Raw genomic sequence first — 19,580 nt, 5'->3', positions numbered from 1 at the left:
AACCAATTTAGATAATGTCAGTACTAAAGAAAAACCTATTTTTTATTTTCTTAGACGTTGCAGTACGTTTAAATTTATATTATGTTTTACTTAAAATTTTATTATTTTACAAACTACGATTTTCCAACAATTTTTCTTTAATTATTCTTCTACAAAACTCCTTCTAAAATTACTAATAATTCATCTTATTTAATTCATCTTTTAGTTCTATTTTTATTACTTTCGTTAGTACAAACTTCTTGAATTATTTCTTGATGAAAAACGAATTGATAGCTAAGTTTGTTAAGGTAACTGAAAACATTGATTTCTTGGAAAACTTTTTAAGAATAACTGTTCACCGTATGGTAAATTTGTTAATTCTTCTGTGTTTAATGGAACAAAATTTGCACAGTTTGAAAAAGACAACTCACTGATTGTAGTTGGGAGATTAAGTGGGCATAATGATGAACAGTATTGAACATCAAGTTTTTCAATTGATGAATTAAACCTAATGTTGGAAAGTGAGTTCAGTCTAAATAGTCTCAGAGAGGTTAAAGAGCTTGGAAGTTGTAGTTGTTCTAGTGAAATAAATGCAAGAGACAAATTCTTAATTGAATCACCAATTGGTGGTGGTTCTGTTTTATTGCAATTTAAATAAGTTAAACAAGTCATTAGTGGAAATTGTTTTTTCAGAATACAACGAGAAAGTGTAAGTTGTAAAAGATTTTTAAATTCAGGAAATATTAAATGTTCTTCAATAACACATCCATTGAGTTGTAAAGAAGTCACTGATTCAGGTATTTCATTGAGGGTATTAGCATTTATTGTTAAGTCATATACCAAAGGGAGTTTAGGTATAGTATCACCAAACGGAATAGCAATTGATAAAATGGGATGAGACAAAAGTACATTTGGAGAGTCTTTGATTATAATTTTATTTAAAGTTGATGGTAATTCAACAAGTGATGGGATAGAAAATAATGTAAGTTCATTTAATAGTGATAAATGAGTTAGTGATGGAAGAGGAGAATTAATGTTAGAAAGGAAAAGTCGTGTAATTGTGTCAGGAAATTCTTGAATGGAAAGACAGTCAGACAAATGAAGTTCTTTGACGTCAAGTAATAAAGGAATGTCTACTTCACAGTGTTCAATAAAACAAAATTGAATTGTATCAGGTAATGAGTGAATACAACTTAAAGAACTTAATGAACGTAGACAAAGACTTTTGGTTTGTGGGGGAATTTCTAATTCAGATAAATGAGGGCAATCAATCACATTTAATAAGGTAAGGGTTATTGGTAACTGAGGAAGAACATTTGGTTGAAAATGGATAAGTGTTAATTCAAGTAAGTTAGGAAGTAATGGAATTTCTACACTTGGAGATTCAATAGAAAGAGAAAGTAGAACTGTTGGTAATAATAATTGTATTTGAGGAAATTCTTCTGGAAGAATTTGTAATGAATAAATTTCCTCATCCCTAAGGTCAAGTAAAATAGAGTCATGTTCAATCTGAGATGGGTATAATGCAATAAAAGGAATTAAATAATTATTAAATACTTTTGAGAAATGTTCAGTTCCAACGAAGTCAATAGCAAAAGTAAGGTGATAATAAATAGGCTCTAAAACACAAGTTGTTTTAATTAATGAAATATATAAATCATTTCTATATCCAATAAACTTAATATCCCTTTTAGCAGAACGACATTTTGCAATAGTAATTTCATTAATAATATCAGAAAATTTAATGACTAATTTTCCTTTTATTGTTTGGATAATCGGGAGAAGTTGGTTAATATTATATTGAAGCGTTTCAAAAATAATAAGAGAGTCATGAGAAAGGTCACTAAAATCTAATTTAATTTCTTCTAATGAACAAGCTACATTTATGTGTAATTTTTTAAGATTAACAAATCCTTCAAACTTAAAAGAAACAGTCTCTGTTATAACGATATTTAATTCAATAAGTTGTGACTTAATAAATTTAAGATAAGAAAAGACATTTGAATTTATTTCTTCAACTGAACTAATATACCTCAAAACATGTCGATGGAGGTGATGAAAACGTGACAAAACAATCATAGGTGCCTCAAACGTTTGTAAATTTTTCATATACTTTAAGCAATTCTTTAGTTCTAATTCATTATCAAATTTAGGATTTTTAAGAAAAAGATCAAATAAATCACATTTGTGATTTACAAATGAGAGTGTGATAAGGTCTTGAACAGTTTCAAAATAAAAAGCAATATTAAGTAAGAAACATCTTTCAAGTTTACAAGTCATAACATTTTAAGTTTTATTTTTTTTTTAAAGTTAAGAATAATGTTTTATAAAACACACAACTTTGATTAAAAAAAAAAAAGAATTTGCATCATTCATTACTAATATAAAAACATTCTTTGATATAAAAATTCATTGATGACTGAAGAAGCATTTGTTCCACCAAGTATTGGTTTTGCTTATAAAGAACTTTTGTCAAACATGTTTATAAGTAATGTTAGAAATAGATTAAGACAACTTAATCAACCCACAGACAATGATTGTAAAAGATGGTTCTGGGAATTATTACAGAATGCTAAAGACTCTATTGTACATGATCCTACAAAAAAATCTGTTTCTATTAATGTTAAAATTACAGATAATACATTCACATTCTCTCATAATGGATCACCGTTTACTGCAAAAGCAATGTTAGGGTTGTTATATAAATATTCAGAAGGAAAGCAAAATGATACACAATCAACAGGAAGATTTGGAACAGGATTTTTAACTACACATACTATTTCAAAAATAGTTTCTATAACTGGAGATGTTTATGGAGATGAAGAAAAAAGTATTGTTAATGGATTTACTGTAACATTGTATAGAGATGGTTATGAAGATTATGAGTTACTTGAAGGAATTAAAAAAATGGAAAAGTCATTAAAATATTTAAAAGAACCATTTGGATTGACTACTTATGTTTATCAGATTCAAAACCAAACAGGGAATGAGGCTTTACAAAAAGGGGTTTCAAATATATGGGAGAATGTAGCACAAACTCTTGTTTTTTGTAAAGAAGTGAGTGACATTACTATAGATTATAAAGGCAATATAACTAAAATAACAAGAGACCCTGTTGTTAAAGAAGGAATAATGGAAATTCATACTCTAGTTTTTAATGAAGATGGAGGTATTAGAAAGAGATATTTTTTACTTGGAAGTTATGAAGAATATAATGAAGGACTTACTAAAAGGTTTGGAGTTGAAAGAACACTTAGAATACAATATGCTATTGAATTTGATAATGAAAAAAACATTCTTAAAAATAAATTTACTTCATTGTACTGTGTTTTCCCACTTGTTGGATCAGAAGCAATTCAAATTCCATTTATTCTTAATTCTCCAGATTTTCAACCAGATGCAGAAAGAGAAACGATTTATCTTAATGGTAATGAAACAAATGCCGCAACTGGAAAAATAAGTGATACTGGAATAAATAGAATGGTTTTATTAAAATGTGTTGACTTATATAAAGATCTTTTAAACCATTTAATTCAATATGGTTATACAAATTTATATATTGTTGGTGCTGGTTTAAATTCAAAACCATCAGGAAAATTCTTTGATGAAAATTGGTATTCTTTATATTTTATTAATTCTATGAAAGAAGTTATGGGTTCTCTTCCATTTGTTGAAACACCATTTGGTTTAAAAACACTTTACAAAAATGGAGAACCAACTATGTTTTTCCCATACATTAATGGAACTAAAGAACAAAAACATTCATTTTATTCAATTGTTGCAATGCTATATCCAACAAAAGTGTGTAATGAAGAATGTCTCCAACCATGGTTAGATAATATTTGGGAAGGTTGTGGTGTTCTTACTATCCAGAAATTATTAAAAAATATTAGTCAATACGAATCTTTATCTGAAATGGAAAAACATTTTAAATCAACCAACTTTAAAACCGCATTAAGTAATCTTATTGACTTAACCTTTGAAACTGATAAAGAGTTACTAAACAGATACCCAATCATTCCAAATAAGAATGAGTCATTTAAAAGACTTGACTACTCTGGTTTTGTTAGTGTGGTTCATGTAGATGATATATTGAATACAATTCTTGATAATATTACTAGAAAATGGAATGAACGTTGTATTCATGGCTGTGTTAAGAATGAGCGTTTAACAACTTCACTCGATACTGGTAGAATATGTGAAATTATTAATTCAGAAGTACTAAAACTAAGAGAATCTAAATCTAAAGACATAGCTGGTGATGAAGAATTTTTAAAAAGAGTTGCTTTATTAATTACGTGTTGTGTAGACAATCAAACTAAATTTAATGAAGAGTTTATCCATAAAAGAAACTTCCTTTATCAGAATGTCTTTGATTGGTTTGATGAAATTATCCCTGATAAAAAACTTATAAAAAATTCATTCTCAAAAAGACTATGGGACAACCTTGATCAGATTCTTATTGAAATTCTTTTAAGAAAAATAGAAAAGACTGAGGAAATACGCAAAATCCCAGTTACTATAAAACAGTTTAATGATTTATTATCTTATTTATATAAAAATTCAACAGCAATTATTTGGAATAGATATGCTGTTATTGCTGATCAAAATGGTACATTTCAAAAACCAGAAGGAATGTATATTGATGATGGTATTCCTTGTTGCCTCAAAGATAGTCACATCATTAATTTAGGTTTGGACTTCAAAAGAATTCTTTGTGACAAAAAAATTAAATTGCCTTTACCTGTTCTGTCTTTAGACGATGGGTGTAAAAAACTTGCAGCATTAAGTTCAACCAATGTATATTCTGAAGATCTCTTTTATTTATTTTCGCTTATCCCACAAGAACAAGTTATTCATGACAGGCAAAAATTATACTATGACTTAAGCAAATGTTATTTGAATAACACAAACCCCGAAGTGTCATTAGACGTTAGTACTGATATTTTATGGAAAAAATATAGCCTTTGTTTGGTTAACCAGATTGTTGAAAAACACAACTCTTTTAATGATTTGTCAAATTACAAATCATGTTTACGTTTAAGTAATGAAGCTGCATTTAGGATGATAGAAATGTATTGGACTTGTTATAATTTACATCGTCAGAATTTACGTTACTCATTGAAACTTCCTAATCAATATGGAACTTTCAAAGACTCTAGAGAGTTATCATTTGACCAAGACAATGCCCAAAATGTAATAGAGGTCCAATCAAATTTATGTTCCCTTTCAATGAACCGTTGTTATGAAAGATATAGTATGTACACAAGTTATTCTGACTATAAAGACAAATTATTATTTAATGGAATTAGAAATATTAATAATGAATTGAATATTGTTACACTACAAAAGATATGTAGTACAATTGATGATATGATTGAAGCTTTTTATACTAAGAACAGAAAGGAATTATTCGCTAATACTAGATTCAAGGATGTTATGACTGACTTATTTGCAACTGGGTATATTCCTTCATTACAATACTTCCCTAAACTTAGCCAAGAAACACTTCTTAACGATATTGAGTATAGTGTGATGTTTAGCTCAGAATTTAAAAAGTCATTCTTTAAACTATCAAACCTTTTAAAAAAGAAAGGAATGGCATCAGATAAATTAATTAATTTAGTTGAACGATACAATGTAGAAAAAGATGAGCTTCAATAAATTGAAGGTTCTATTACACTTTTATCATTAAATGATGCTAAAGAAAAATGAAAAGAATAAAAATAATTAATTGATTCTTTTTCAAATAGATTTTTATGAAAAAAAAAATAAACATCATTGATAAATGTATTATTTTAATTTATAAAATAATTTAAAATAATTTATTTTACTATAAAAATACTTCAGAATAAAACTAATAATTCAATAATTTAAGATGTCATCAACTACCTTCCCAAATAATTATAATCATTTACTAACTCAAATTAGTAACTTACCACAAAAGAGTATTGATGAAATTAGTTCTGCCTTTCTTGGTTTGGTTAATTGTATTAGTCAAAACAACCAAAACAGCACCATTCTATTAAAGAAATTATATAATATTTTTTTAGACAATAACCAGTCTGAAGCTGAAAAGAAAGAAAACCTCTCTAAACTATTGAAAAATATAAAGGAAAACGAAGTTTCATTCACTCAACCAGACAAACACTACCAAAAAAAGGTAGGAAAAGAAATAGGTAAAACCAATACAAAAAGTTTTACACAGGGTGTAGGAAATACACAAAAAGGATGTGTATCAGCAAAAACAGCTCAAATAAACAAAGGTTATACATTGTCAGATTTTTTCACAGCTATAACTCACCTTTATTCATCTGAAATCAATAAAGAATTGCTCTGTAATATTTGTCAAAAACTCTTAAGTGAAGTCTTTATACAACTTCTTTTACCTGATACACATGATGAAATGAAATCAAAATTTATTGACTTCATTAATGAAATAAACAAAATTCAATCAGGACATTTAAGTCCAGACTTTGTATTTACAAATAAATATAGAAGTAATGAAACAATAGAATTAATTCAAGAAGAAACAAATTTGATATACTATTCTTTTATGAAAGAATTTAAAAAAGTACTTGTTGAAATGAATAGCCAATACAACGGTTTCACGAAGAACGTTCAAAAATTTTGTACTGACATACAACATTTGTTACAAGAAGAATGTCCCCAATCACAACTATATTATCTTGAAGACTATGTGAAAAAATTTAAAGAAATAATGCACCAAGTATTAAATAAGGTAATTAATAAAGATAATGAATTAAAAGTCAAACAAAATTTGTTGAAATTAATTACTCCTGATAATTGTCAATTACTTTTGAAAACCAATGACTTAAATAAATTTGTTGATGATATTCTCAATGCTCCTGACCTCACTAAAGTCTCTGAATTAAGTTCAAAAATACATGACCTAGAAAGAGAAAAAGATGATGCTGAAAGTAATAAGAAAAAATTAATGGAAGAAATAAGCAAAACAAAACATGAACTAAATACGGCTACTACAAATATTAAACGTTGTTCAAAAGAACTTATGAAAGTTAAAAATGAAAAAGAAGAATTTTTTAAAGAATTAATCGAAGAGGATTCTGTTAAAGCTCAGAGCATTGCTATTCCATTTGAATTATGGTATATTGAAGCTACTTATACTTGTATTATTTTTATAAAAGAAAAAATGAAACGAATTAAATTTGTTCTTCAACTTAGGCATAGTAATAAAAATGGAGAACTAATTCATATCAGAGACAATATTTATATTCGAATTTATTTCACTCATAAGCACTTTAGAAGAGAAGGTGATGATATTGTCTATTACATTAATGACAATGAAATTCCTAAAGACCACAGAGCAAGTGTTATTCATCCAGGTGGGTCTACATACACATACTCATATGGCAATTTTAAAGACAATCAAATTATTGTTGAACAGTGTGGATTTACTAATAACTCACATTCTTCTAAAGGAAGATTTATTATACGAAAAGTGGATAATATCAATTTATTACCTCCTAGTGAAAATGAATTAATTAAGAAAAGACAAGACGACGCTTCAAAGATGTGTAATTTTGTTGAGAGAGAAAATAGTACTAAGCATGAGGAAAAAATATACAAACAAAAAGAAGACAGTTGTAATCGTAAGGTTGATGATTTACAAAAAGAAGAAAAAGTTTGTGACGATAAATTAGAATCAATTCCTAGTCAAATTGAACGCCTAGAGCTTGAATTGTCCGAAGAACAGAAAAGAATCAATGAAAGTAGTTCTAAAAGTTTTGATTTAATTCAAAAGAAAATTATAGCTAAAGCAATAGAAGAGAATAGAATTATTAGATTTTCTTGTAGTCATCACAGTGAAACTGAAATTGTTGAAACAAGTGATGGTCTTTGGATTAAACTTGCAGCTAATGATCGGTATCTATGCTTTTTAGATTCAACAAAAATTCCTTTAAGAAAAAGTGGGGAGAAGGGATGGTTTACTTCTAAACCAACAACTTTCTATTATCATCTTCTACGAGAACTAACATTTACTAATAAAGATGAAGTAGTGCCTAATAATGATATTATTTTTGACACCCTTTTGAAAGATCAACAAGTTATCATTTTTAATGTGGATATTCCTAATTCCTATAATGAAAAGTATCTCCCTATTGTTACTTGCAAAAGAAAAGCTTTTCGTATGGATAATCCAGAAGACTTTATGATATTTCCAGTTAAAACACCTAAATGTCCCACTAGATTTGTCTTTAAGAATGGTTATTACGTTAATACAGACGATGGAGGTATTATTATTATTAATGTTTCATTCAAAGAAAATGAACCATTTTTAATCCATTGTAATGATATTTCATCACAAATCTCTCCTCGTAAATGTAATCAAGAAATAGACAAAAAGAAACCAGAATCAGTTCCAAATGAAGACATTCAAAAACCACAACAATCTGACAGTTTAATTACAGACACTCAAAAACCACAACAATGTGACAGTTTGGTTGAAGACATTCAAAAACCACAACAATCTGACAGTTTTGTTGCAGACACTAAAATATCTTTAACTTCTTCAGATGTGTGGATCCAAAAGGAATATGATAACTTCGATAACATACGTATATTTGAAAAAGACTATAAGACATATGGAATAAAATTTGATGAGACTTCCTCTAAGCCAGGTGATGTTGTAGACATGCACAAACCAGGTGATGTTTTTAAATATAATATCTCCAGTTATAATTTGGATGTGTATTGTCTCAAATGTATAGGGGGTAAAAATAAAAAAAGTATAAAATCAAAAACTTGTTATAAAGAATTGGAGTGTTATATCCCTAAAAATCTCAAAAGTACTTTGAAGGATTATTTTGGAATAATGGTTAATCTAGGAAGTTCCAACTCAACAAACACGAGTAATACTTCAATACTTCTACCAATAGATGCTAATAAGTTACAAAATGATAAATATCTTGCAATCTTCGAGTATAAACCAGATAAATATATTGGTGTTAGATTTCATTTGAAGTAAGTAATTAACTCCTTTCTTTTAAAAGACAATGAAAAATGAATGTTTATTTTTAAACAAAAAAATATAGTTAAGGATTATTGTTGGTCATCTTCATAAGAAGATGTGATTTTCTCAAAGGTTTTCTTAATTGATGTAACACACTTATCTAAATCACTCATCATATTGATTGTAATTTTTTCTGCTTTAAGAATGTACTGAATTTTTTTTGTTAACACTTCAGCTGGATATTGGAACTGAGTCATTTGGAAGTCATAAAGATCTTTTTTGTCTTTGTTAAAATATTCAAGAACGTACAAATTTCTCAAAACAGTATGAGCGTCTATTTCTACAAGTGAAGCCTCATACAAAGGAGATAGAGTTGTAGCAATAGACTTTTGTTTTTTCATTATTTCTAAAATAGTAGAATATCTTTCTAATGATTGTTTTACACCTACGTCTTGAAGATCATAATGAGTAAGACAACTCAGTAAATCTTCATCAATGTGATCATCACTATTAATCTCTTTTTGTTGGTATGGAATGCATTTTTGTCCTGGTTTGTGGTGATGATCATTAGTAACTTGCATGCACATCCAACAGAAAAAACAATGGCATTTATAACAACACATCCATTGACATCCACCATTCTTCTCAATAAATGTACTACATGCAGGGCATGGTCTTGAGTTTGTTCTAATCCATTTTAAATTTAACCCACCCTTTTTCAATAGTTCTTGCCATAGTCTCCATTGTTCACAAGTAGCAGGTCGATGATTTGCCTCTCCACAAAGAAGACACATATTAGTTTGACAAGAACAGATTGCAGTTTTATTATTATCTAAAAGACTTCCTTTATAATGTAATACTTTATTACATCTTTCATTAAAACAGTATCTACATAAAAAATCTTTATTTCCTTCAATAAATCCAGTGATAAGTAATTCACAGTACCTATAATATGTATAGTCATCAACTAAATAACGTACAATATCCATTGTAATACAACAATGACATCCAGAGGATAAACATTTAAGATTTCCAATATTTTTACCATTTTCTCTCATTCCAGTTAATATTTGTTCAATAACACATTGTTTACAAAATGAATGTCCACAACGATTTGTGAACATTTCTTCTTCTAATTTATCTTCATAACAAACATCACAAGTAATTGATTGTGCTTCTAATTTTTCATCTCGCTTTTTATGTTGTTGAGTCAATTTTTTATCTAACTCATTATACCATAATTTCATTGAAGATGGTATTGTTCCATTATTTACAGACGTGATAATAGAAGAATCTTCATTATAAATCATACAAATATCAAAATAAAATTGTGGAGAAAGTCCTAGTAATGGACATTGATGAATAACATTCTTTGATGGATAAATTAATTCTCTCAATAAGTTATGTTTATTTTTTAAATTATTTTTTACATCATCAATATGGTTTTGAAGTTTTTTAAGTGCTTTTTCTTCATTGCCTTGGCATTGAATTAATGATAAAATAGCTAAACATCTATTAAACCCTCTACCAGTAATATTACATATACTTTCTTCATTAATTTGATATTCAGAAATATTGATATATTTCAAAACAAAATAATCTTTAGGAAATACAGTTGATTGAGGAGCAAACCAATCTTCTTGTCTTTGTATATATCCGTTCTTTGTTAAAAAATTATCGTCACTAAAAAAATCATCTTGTAATTTTAATGTCTTAAATCCATTTTCATATAATAGACTTAATACAATTGTAGGGCAAATACAAAATAACTCACTTGTTTCTACTCGTCAGTGATGAGCTTTATTATTATTAAAAAATTTTTTTTATTTTCTGAGTAAAACAAACCGCTTAATTCTTTATATATAATTGTTAATAACTCATTTCTATCAAAACACTCAGACTTTGATATTAACCTTTTACGATATGAAGAAATAGGAAGTTGAGAAATAATAGCGAGAGTCTCTTTATCCATAAAGAGAGTTATTAAATAAATGATTCTTCAATAATTTTTCAGAAAAAAAATAAAAAGTAAAAAAGAAAAAAAGAAAAAATGCTTAAGATGCAACACATCAAAAAAACGTTGAACCCACGTCATCAAAGAGAATAAAAGCAATCATCTAAGGTGTTTATTAAACAGAATATTTGATTATGTCTAATAAACAACTTAGTGAAGCAGCTAAAGCTAGAGGTACACAAGCCTTTAAAGATCAAAAATTTGAAGAAGCTATTAAAGAATATACTGAAGCTATTAAATATGATGAAACAAATGGTGTGTTATATTCAAATAGAAGTGCTTGTTACGCTTCATTAGAACAATTTGAAAAAGCATTAGAAGATGCAAATAAAACAATTGAATATAAACCAGATTGGTCACGTGGTTATTCACGTAAAGCATTTGCTTTATTAAAATTAGAAAGATATGAAGAAGCAGAAGAGGTATGTAATGCTGGTTTAAAAATTGATCCAGAGAATCAAATGTTAAAAGATATTCTTGATGAAGTATATGAAAAAAAAGTACCATTTAATGTTAATGAAATGTGGAAAAATTGGAGAGTTAAACTTGCAGCTAATCCAAAAACTGCTTCATACTTAAATGATCCAGTTTTTGTTAGTAAGATTGAAAAGATTGCTGCAGATCCTAAAACACTTCAAACAGAAATGAATGATGTTAGAATTACTGAAGCAATGATAGTATTAATGGGAATTGATATGAATAACTTTAAACCTCAAGAACAAGAACATACCAATACTCCTATGGAAGAAGAAAAACCAAAAGATACTCCTAAACCTGAAGAAAAGAAAATGGAAGAAGAAACTCCAAAGAAAGAAGAGACTCAACCAATGGAAGAAGTTAGTCCAGAAGATATCAAGAAAAAAGAGGCACAACAACAAAAAGAAAAAGGAAATGAATTATATAAACAAAAGAAATTTAATGAAGCTATGGAATGTTATGATAAAGCTATTGAACTTGATCCAAGTGATTTAACATTTAAATTAAATAAATCAGCAGTGTTTTTAGAAATGGAAAAATATGATGAATGTATTAAATTATGTAATGAACTTCTTGATGAATATAAAGAACAACGAATTTATACACAAAATGCTAAATTATTTATGAGAATTGGTAATGCTTATTTCAAACAAGACAAATATACAGAAGCACTTGACTTTTATAAAAAATCATGTACTGAAAAAAGAACAGAAGAGATTTTAAATAAAATTAAAATTACCGAGAAGAAGAAAGAGGCTAAAGAACAACAAGAATACTTCTCAGTAGAAAAAGGTGAAGAAGCTCGTGCTAAAGGATCTGCTTTCTTTAAAGAACAAAATTTCCCTGAAGCTATTAAATGTTACACTGAAGCAATTAAACGAAATCCAAATGATCATCTTGCATATTCTAATAGAGCTGCTGCTTATCAAAAACTTGGAGAACATCCATATGCTATTAAAGATGCTGAAATGTGTATTAAAATTAAGCCAGATTTTATCAAAGGATATAATAGAAAAGCATTTTCTCATTTCTGTATGAAAGAATATAATAAAGCCTTAACTGAATATGAACATGCTTTAAAAATTGACCCTAATAATGCTGAAGCAACATCAGGAATTACTACTGTTCAAAATGCAATCATGGGAGCAAGTAATGCAGAAACTGATGAAGAGAGATTAAGACATGCTATGGCTGACCCAGAAATTCAAAGTATTTTAACTGACCCAATGATGAGAAATATTTTGGATGATATGGGAAAGAATCCTGCTTCTGCTACTAAATATTTACAAGACCCTGAAGTTCGTTCAAGAATAGAAAAATTGATTGCTGCTGGTATTATTAAAACAGCTTAAAAAAAATAATAGCTGGATGGACTGATAACCAAAAGTATTTTGAATTTACATCTTTTTAATTTATTGTTTAATTTTTTGGTATGAATGAGGAATTAATTATTTTTGAAAATTTGAAATTTCTTGAAGAACATATACCACGTAATGAGCAAAATTTTGTAAATAAAGAATTAGTTGACCATCAACAATAAGAACGTTATGCTTACGTTTGTGATGTCCTCTTTGAATAATAAAATGTACCTGTGCACGAGAAATGAATGGGTTAAGACTGTACCTTGGATGATGATGGAATAAAATGTTTAAATTTTGTTGGTATTTTTGATTAAGAAAATCACATGATTCAAATAGTTGGTTTTGTCTATCAGAACAATGAAGAGGTTGAAGAGGAACAGAGATTGGTTGGTATGGAATTTCCCAATACCCATGAGTCTGAGATATTTTTATGTCATCAGAAGAAGATACGTAAAATATAAATGAAGGGTCATAAACAAGAATTAAATTCTGAACCATTTTTGTATTAACTTGATTACCTGCAACAAATGCAAAAACTATATTCATATTAATTGGTGTTTGAGGAATTAATTCCATAATTGAGAAGAGAAGTTGACATGAAAATACTTGATTTATTGTGTCAATTCGTGGAATATCAAAGAAACATGAAATAAAGAAGAAGATAACAGAAATAATAATACGTAGTTTTTCTCCAATTTCTCCATGAATAATTCCAATAAATGGAAGTATTACTATTCCAATATGAAGGGCTAAGAGTAACGATTGTTTGTTTAAAGGATGTAAATGGCAATAAATTAGGGTTGTTGGTTTCCATGGATTTAAATAGTCTTCATTAACAAGATAACCGTTATAACTAGAAAAACAGGCAATATAACTTTGAGAGTTGAATGGTTTAAGAAGAGTTAGAATAAATTCAAGATAATGAAAGACTTTGTTGGTTAAGAATAAAATACAAATAGAGATTGATAAGGAGAGAAAGAGTGTTTGGTTAACAACTGATGTAAAAATACAAAGAGAGAAATAAAGAATGAGGTATTGATCTGGAGAAAAACGGTGATGAGGAAGTGATTGTTCAACGATAGAATATTGAATATTTTTTTCCTTAAATATTTGAACTAATGTATTTGATTTCTCCAATAATTGTTGAAATATCATTAAATATTTTTATTAAATATAAAAACAAAATATAAGGCTTTTTCCTTTCGTTTTAATTTCAATCTTGAGATAATTTATTGGCGAATTATACGAACAAAAATATCAATTTTGTTGAAAGAGTAATAGTCTAGATTCATTATTTAGAATTTTGTTAAAACTGTTCTATTTAAACATTATTATCTAAAAATAGGAAATTAAGAAAATATTTAAAAAGAAGAGTATCATAACAATAAGTTAAAGAAAAGTTGTGACATTGATTGTTTTTTACAAAAAAAGAAAACAGATGAAAATATTAAAACAGAAACTTATCAAGAGTTAAAGAAAATTTGATATTTATAAAATGATAAAATAGAATGTTTGAATGTTTTATAGAAAATGAATATAATAATAAAAAACAAAAGAACCAATGAGATAAAGTACAAAATGAATAATACAACATAATATTTTGAAGAGAAGCGATTTAAAAATCAAATTACAAGAAATTTTTAAGCTCATCTCTTGTAATTAAAGAAACCATTTGAGCATTTACTTTATTCATAATATAGTCTCTAATTGAAGGTGCTTTTCTATTAATATCTTTTATTGAATACAATAATTTGTTTCGATAGGAAATTGTAACTTCTCCATCGAATCCACAATTTTGTTCATTTTCTGCATAAACTATATAACCGTATTCAGTTACCAAATCCATTAATAAATGGAGTAACTCCCATCTTTTCGCTTCTTGCATCCTTCTTTTAGCTGTTTGTTGACTAACTCCTTGTTTTGTTAAAGATGTAATTAGTTCATCTTCTCTTTTTCTAATGAATGTTTGAACTTCTACTTCATCTCCAGAACAAAAATCAATTTTAACTATTTTTATAAATTGTTTGGTCACTGTTGTTTTTCTTTGGGGTTTAGCTATTGTTAGATTAACATATTGATTTAATATTGCTATGAGAATTGCTTCAACATCACATTGACTATTCATCATTCTACATTGTTTCAATTTTGTAGGCTTCTTATCACTCATTTCTTACTAATTTAAAAAGAGGTTTGACTTTATAAGATTCCAATCAGATTATTGAATCATGTAAGTTTTTTTTTCAAATCTTTTGATGTTATTTTTTTTGGTTCAAAAATTTTGTGGCTTTGAAAAAAAAATGTAAATGTATTTTTAGAACGCAATAATTTAATTCAAAAAAAGAGTAACGAAAAACAAAAAATAAAAAACATTTTTCTTTTTAAAACAAAAATTCAAAATAGTTTTTGATAATAAAAAAAAAGAAATAATAAAAAAATAAAAAAAAAAGATGAACTGTAAAAAACTAAAAAAAGACAAAAAAGTTATGACAGCTGAAAGTAAAATGGAAGAACAACTCAAATTATTAGAACATCAGATAAATGAAACCACAAATAAGTATAATGATATATTATCACTAAAAGGGACATTAAAAAAGAGATTAGAAGAAATGGTAGTACCAGAAATCACAAAAGAAGAAATATTGAAGAAAGAAGAAGAATTAAGACAACTTCAAAAAGAAATTAATGAATTAAAACTCGAAATTAATGAAGAAGAAAAGAAGGTACTTACTAAAGAATTTAATGGAACAAATAAAAGAGAAGATGTAAAAGGTTCATTTAAACTTAGTGTTCGAAGAGAAAGGTCAAAGACTGCTGTTATTAGATTAAGAGAAAAATCACATCAAACATTAGCTGTTTCAGATTATAGTGCTGATTTTGAAAATAGAAAGAATACTGAATTTACTAGATATGCTGAAACTATTTCAAATATGTTAAAACAAAATGAATCAATTTCAACGGATGAAATTATTGATCAATTAGCTTCTAAACTTAATGAATTACATGATGAATTGGATGGAGATTCTTTAATTCCAGATACTTCAACTGCAGAATTATTAAAAACTACTAATTATGAATCAATTCATTTAAGAAAAACTTCTACTGCTTTTAGAGTTACTTCAAAAATTGCACCAGGAGATATCATATTACGTGATGCTAACGATAGTGATGTTAAACGATTTGAAGAAGTAATTCTTAATATGAGTGAACAAGCAGCAGCAGTTGCTGCATGTAGTGAAGATGCATTATGTTTTGGATCATTAGTATTAGTAAATAAAGATGATAATTCATTTTCTGTGGAATTTAGTGTAAGATGTGAGACATTAAGAGGAGAAGTAGTAAAATTATTTGATGCAGCTCAACACGCTATTGATGAACCAATTGTTTTTAGAGAAGATTCATCAATTTTTGTTGAGAATTATAAGACAGAAATTGCACCATTTGTTAAATTATTAACTGAATCAAAGGAATTAGTTAAAAATAAATCAATTGAACCAATCATTGATTCAGCAATGATTGATGCTTTTAATGGTGTTGGAACACAAATTAAAGCTGGACAAGTCGAAAAAACTTTTTATGACAAAGCACTTTCTGTTCGTGCATTAACATCAGAACTTATTATTCTTGCAGGTACTATTGCAAAAATGAAACCAAAAAGTTCTGAAGAATGTAATTATTATGATAATAAAAATAATCCATCATCACCTAATTCCGGAAATAATGGATGTATTACATTTGATTCAAAAAGATTTGAAAAAGAAAAGTTATTGTATGTTGAGACAAGTGATGTTCTTATTAGAATTATTGATACATTAAGTAGTTATATTAATGCAGTCGCTACTGCTCATAAAATTGCTACTATGCAAAAATCATCTACAGTAACTAAAGAAACAGAAGATAAAGATCCATTATGGGAAGAATTAAATGGAAGTGTTAAAAAACTTAAATATGATGAAGTAAAACATACTGTAGATGGAGGTTCATTAAATAGATTTATTGAATTATTAACAAGTCCTGGATTGATTAATAATGATTTTAATAGAGTATTTATGTGTTCATTTCCATATTTCACAAATTCTAAAACTGTGCTACAAAAATTAATTGAACGATATAGAGTTCCTAAAGAATTCGTTATTGATTCAACAAAATATGTTATTGATGAAACAAATTCTAATGAACAACCTAAAGATTCTAGAATGAATGAAGACGCTTTATCAATTGCTAAAAAAATTAAAGTTCGTACTGTTATTGCATTAAAAGGATTATTACTTGATGCTTTTGAAGAGTGTGATGAATCTGTTATTGAAGAAGCTCAACGTTTCCTTGATAATGAATTAGGAGTTAATGATAGTACTAAAACTCTTAAAGAACAACTTAAAAGAAGAGTTAATGAAAGAAGTAAACAAATTACAAGTTTCTTAATTCCACCAATTGATTTCTTTATTCCTGATGAACATATATCACCAACTATGCTTATTGCTATGATGGATGAAGTTGAAATCGCAAGACAATTAACTATGGTGGATTATAATATTTATAAGACTATTCAGCCATCAGAACTTTATAATTCTGATGTATTTACTAAAAATGAATTAAGATATAGAGCAGAAAATGTTATGAGAATGTCTGATAGAGTGAATGAAATATGTTTTTGGGTAGCATCCTTAATTCTTTCATTCCCCGACTTAAATAATAGAGCAAAGATGATGACTAAATTAATTAATGTAGCCGAAGTATTATTTAATATGAATAACTTCCATTCATTAGCAGGTATTTATGTTGGTATTGAAGGATATTCTAGTATTTCTAGACTAAAGAAAACACGAGCTGAATTACCAGTATCAGCTCAAAAAACATTAGACAAATTAAATAAATGGCTTGGACTTGAATCAAATTATCTCTTATACAGAAATCATTTAAGTAGTCTTAAAGATAGATGTGTACCGTTTATTTCTGTTATTGGTAAAGATTTGACTTTTATCATTGAAGGAGCAAAAGCTACTTTTGATTATGATGTGGGTGGTGTTCAATGTAAATTAATTAATTTCTATCGTCATCAATTAGCAAATGAGAAAGTTACAGACTATTTGAAATTCCAACAATACCCTTATACATTCCCAGTTGTTCAACCTTTATACCAATACATATCCAATCCATTATACTTACCAGATAAGTTAATTTACGATCTTTCATTGTTATATGAACCAAGAGGAAAATAATTCAAATGCTTCATGAAAAAACATAAGAAGAGTGTTTAATTCATCTCTTTTAAAATGCTTTTTTGTGTTTAAAAACTTCTAATTTATTAGAAAAACAATTTGATTCTATCAAAAAAAAAGAAGAAATTAAGAATCCACGTGTTTCCACATTGTTTATATTTTTTATATTCCCTTTTTTAAAAAAACATTTATTATTTCATTTGTTTAAAGATGCCAATTATTACAAGTATACTTGATAATGATTTGTATAAATTTACTGTAAGTAATGGTTATTTTTGTCTGTATCCTTATGCCTCTGGTGTTTTTTCTTTTAGAGACCGTAATTTAATGAATTTTCCTGATGGCTTTGCTGAGATGTTACAGAAAGAGATAAATGAAATGGCGTCTATAAGTACAACAACAGAAGAAGTTGAATATCTTAAAACCCTTAAATATTTACCTCCAACATATATTGAATTTATTAAGAACTTTCATTATGACCCAAAAGAAGTTAAAGTTGAAATTATTAATAATAAATTGCATATAGATTGTACTGGGTATTTGTATAGAATGACTTTATGGGAAGTTCCTTTATTGGCTATTGTAAGTGAATTATATCAAAAAATGACTCATCATACTGCTGATATGGATTATGTCATCAAAACTACTGCATTGAAAGCAAAAAAACTTACTGAAGCAGGATGTAAATATAGTGATTTTGGAACAAGAAGAAGATTTTCTAAAGAAGTCCACGACGTTGTTGTGAAAACATTAAAAGAAAATTCAGGCAACAACTTTATTGGATCATCTAACATTTATTTAGCAATGAAATATAACATTAAACCTATTGGAACTCATCCACATGAATGGATGATGTTCCATGCTGCTGCTTATGGATATAAAGGGGCTAATGCTTTAGGACTTACTCGATGGAGAGATTTGTACAGAGGTTATTTGTGTTGTGCTTTAACTGATACATTCACAACTGATGTATTCTTTAGAGAATTTGACAGACCACTTGCCATGAGTTTTGATGGTATTAGACATGATAGTGAATCTCCATTTGTTTTTGCTGACAAAGCCATTGCCTTTTACAAGAAGATGGGTATTGACCCAATGATCAAAAACATTGTTTTCAGTGATAGTCTGACTTATGAAAAAGCTATTGAATTACAAAATTATTGTAAAGGAAAAATCAATTGCAGCTTTGGTATTGGAACTCATTTTACTTGTGACACTGGCAATGATAATAAACCTTTAAACATTGTTATGAAACTTTTGAAAGCAAAAGAATATGATGAAAATGAGTTTGTAGGTTGTGTGAAACTTTCTGATGCAGTTGGAAAACATCTTGGAGAAGAAAAAGATATATTAACTTGCAAACTATCTCTTGGGCTTAATTAAGCAGTTTTTATTATTGTTTGTATTTAAGATTGGACTGATAAATATGTTGGTGAGAGTTTGTAAAAAATAAAATGTAACAAATAATTAACTCAGTGTGTTATGGTAATTTAACTTCATATTTTTTTGTATGTTTATAACTTTAAGATCGAAAGTGT

The 19,580-nt window shown here is 27.5% G+C and overlaps 9 protein-coding genes across 9 annotated transcripts; 5 read left to right on the top strand and 4 right to left on the bottom strand.

The window, feature by feature from the left end:
* Positions 1-282: 282 nt before the first annotated feature.
* On the bottom strand, positions 283-2,259 carry ENU1_199980 (leucine-rich repeat containing protein; the record flags this gene model as incomplete). The annotated part of the gene is made up of 1 exon (XM_008862077.1): positions 283-2,259. The coding sequence occupies one exon, from the start codon at positions 2,257-2,259 to the stop codon at positions 283-285; it is 1,977 nt and encodes a 658-aa protein (XP_008860299.1).
* Positions 2,260-2,394: 135 nt separating this feature from the next.
* Positions 2,395-5,643, top strand: ENU1_199970 (hypothetical protein; the record flags this gene model as incomplete). Its single annotated transcript, XM_008862076.1, has 1 exon — positions 2,395-5,643. The coding sequence occupies one exon, from the start codon at positions 2,395-2,397 to the stop codon at positions 5,641-5,643; it is 3,249 nt and encodes a 1,082-aa protein (XP_008860298.1).
* A 214-nt stretch (positions 5,644-5,857) lies between these two features.
* On the top strand, positions 5,858-8,989 carry ENU1_199960 (hypothetical protein; the record flags this gene model as incomplete). The annotated part of the gene is made up of 1 exon (XM_008862075.1): positions 5,858-8,989. The coding sequence occupies one exon, from the start codon at positions 5,858-5,860 to the stop codon at positions 8,987-8,989; it is 3,132 nt and encodes a 1,043-aa protein (XP_008860297.1).
* Positions 8,990-9,063: 74 nt separating this feature from the next.
* ENU1_199950 (RING zinc finger protein, putative) lies at positions 9,064-10,946 on the bottom strand (the record flags this gene model as incomplete). Its single annotated transcript, XM_008862074.1, has 2 exons — positions 9,064-10,657; positions 10,816-10,946. 2 exons carry the CDS (start codon positions 10,944-10,946, stop codon positions 9,064-9,066), a joined length of 1,725 nt encoding a protein of 574 aa, XP_008860296.1.
* A 176-nt stretch (positions 10,947-11,122) lies between these two features.
* ENU1_199940 (TPR repeat protein) lies at positions 11,123-12,817 on the top strand (the record flags this gene model as incomplete). The annotated part of the gene is made up of 1 exon (XM_008862073.1): positions 11,123-12,817. One exon carries the CDS (start codon positions 11,123-11,125, stop codon positions 12,815-12,817), a length of 1,695 nt encoding a protein of 564 aa, XP_008860295.1.
* A 96-nt stretch (positions 12,818-12,913) lies between these two features.
* ENU1_199930 (hypothetical protein) lies at positions 12,914-13,981 on the bottom strand (the record flags this gene model as incomplete). The annotated part of the gene is made up of 1 exon (XM_008862072.1): positions 12,914-13,981. The coding sequence occupies one exon, from the start codon at positions 13,979-13,981 to the stop codon at positions 12,914-12,916; it is 1,068 nt and encodes a 355-aa protein (XP_008860294.1).
* A 472-nt stretch (positions 13,982-14,453) lies between these two features.
* ENU1_199920 (hypothetical protein) lies at positions 14,454-14,993 on the bottom strand (the record flags this gene model as incomplete). Its single annotated transcript, XM_008862071.1, has 1 exon — positions 14,454-14,993. The coding sequence occupies one exon, from the start codon at positions 14,991-14,993 to the stop codon at positions 14,454-14,456; it is 540 nt and encodes a 179-aa protein (XP_008860293.1).
* A 316-nt stretch (positions 14,994-15,309) lies between these two features.
* Positions 15,310-18,042, top strand: ENU1_199910 (Ras guanine nucleotide exchange factor, putative; the record flags this gene model as incomplete). The annotated part of the gene is made up of 1 exon (XM_008862070.1): positions 15,310-18,042. One exon carries the CDS (start codon positions 15,310-15,312, stop codon positions 18,040-18,042), a length of 2,733 nt encoding a protein of 910 aa, XP_008860292.1.
* A 210-nt stretch (positions 18,043-18,252) lies between these two features.
* On the top strand, positions 18,253-19,425 carry ENU1_199900 (nicotinate phosphoribosyltransferase; the record flags this gene model as incomplete). The annotated part of the gene is made up of 1 exon (XM_008862069.1): positions 18,253-19,425. One exon carries the CDS (start codon positions 18,253-18,255, stop codon positions 19,423-19,425), a length of 1,173 nt encoding a protein of 390 aa, XP_008860291.1.
* Between the last annotated feature and the right edge of the window lie 155 nt (positions 19,426-19,580).

The sequence above is a fragment of the Entamoeba nuttalli genome (genome assembly GCF_000257125.1).
Source record: "Entamoeba nuttalli P19 unplaced genomic scaffold asmbl_9452, whole genome shotgun sequence".
NCBI lineage: Eukaryota > Evosea > Mastigamoebida > Endamoebidae > Entamoeba > Entamoeba nuttalli.
Note: the sequence above shows the minus strand (reverse complement) of the source record. Positions and strands in the feature narration are given on the sequence as shown.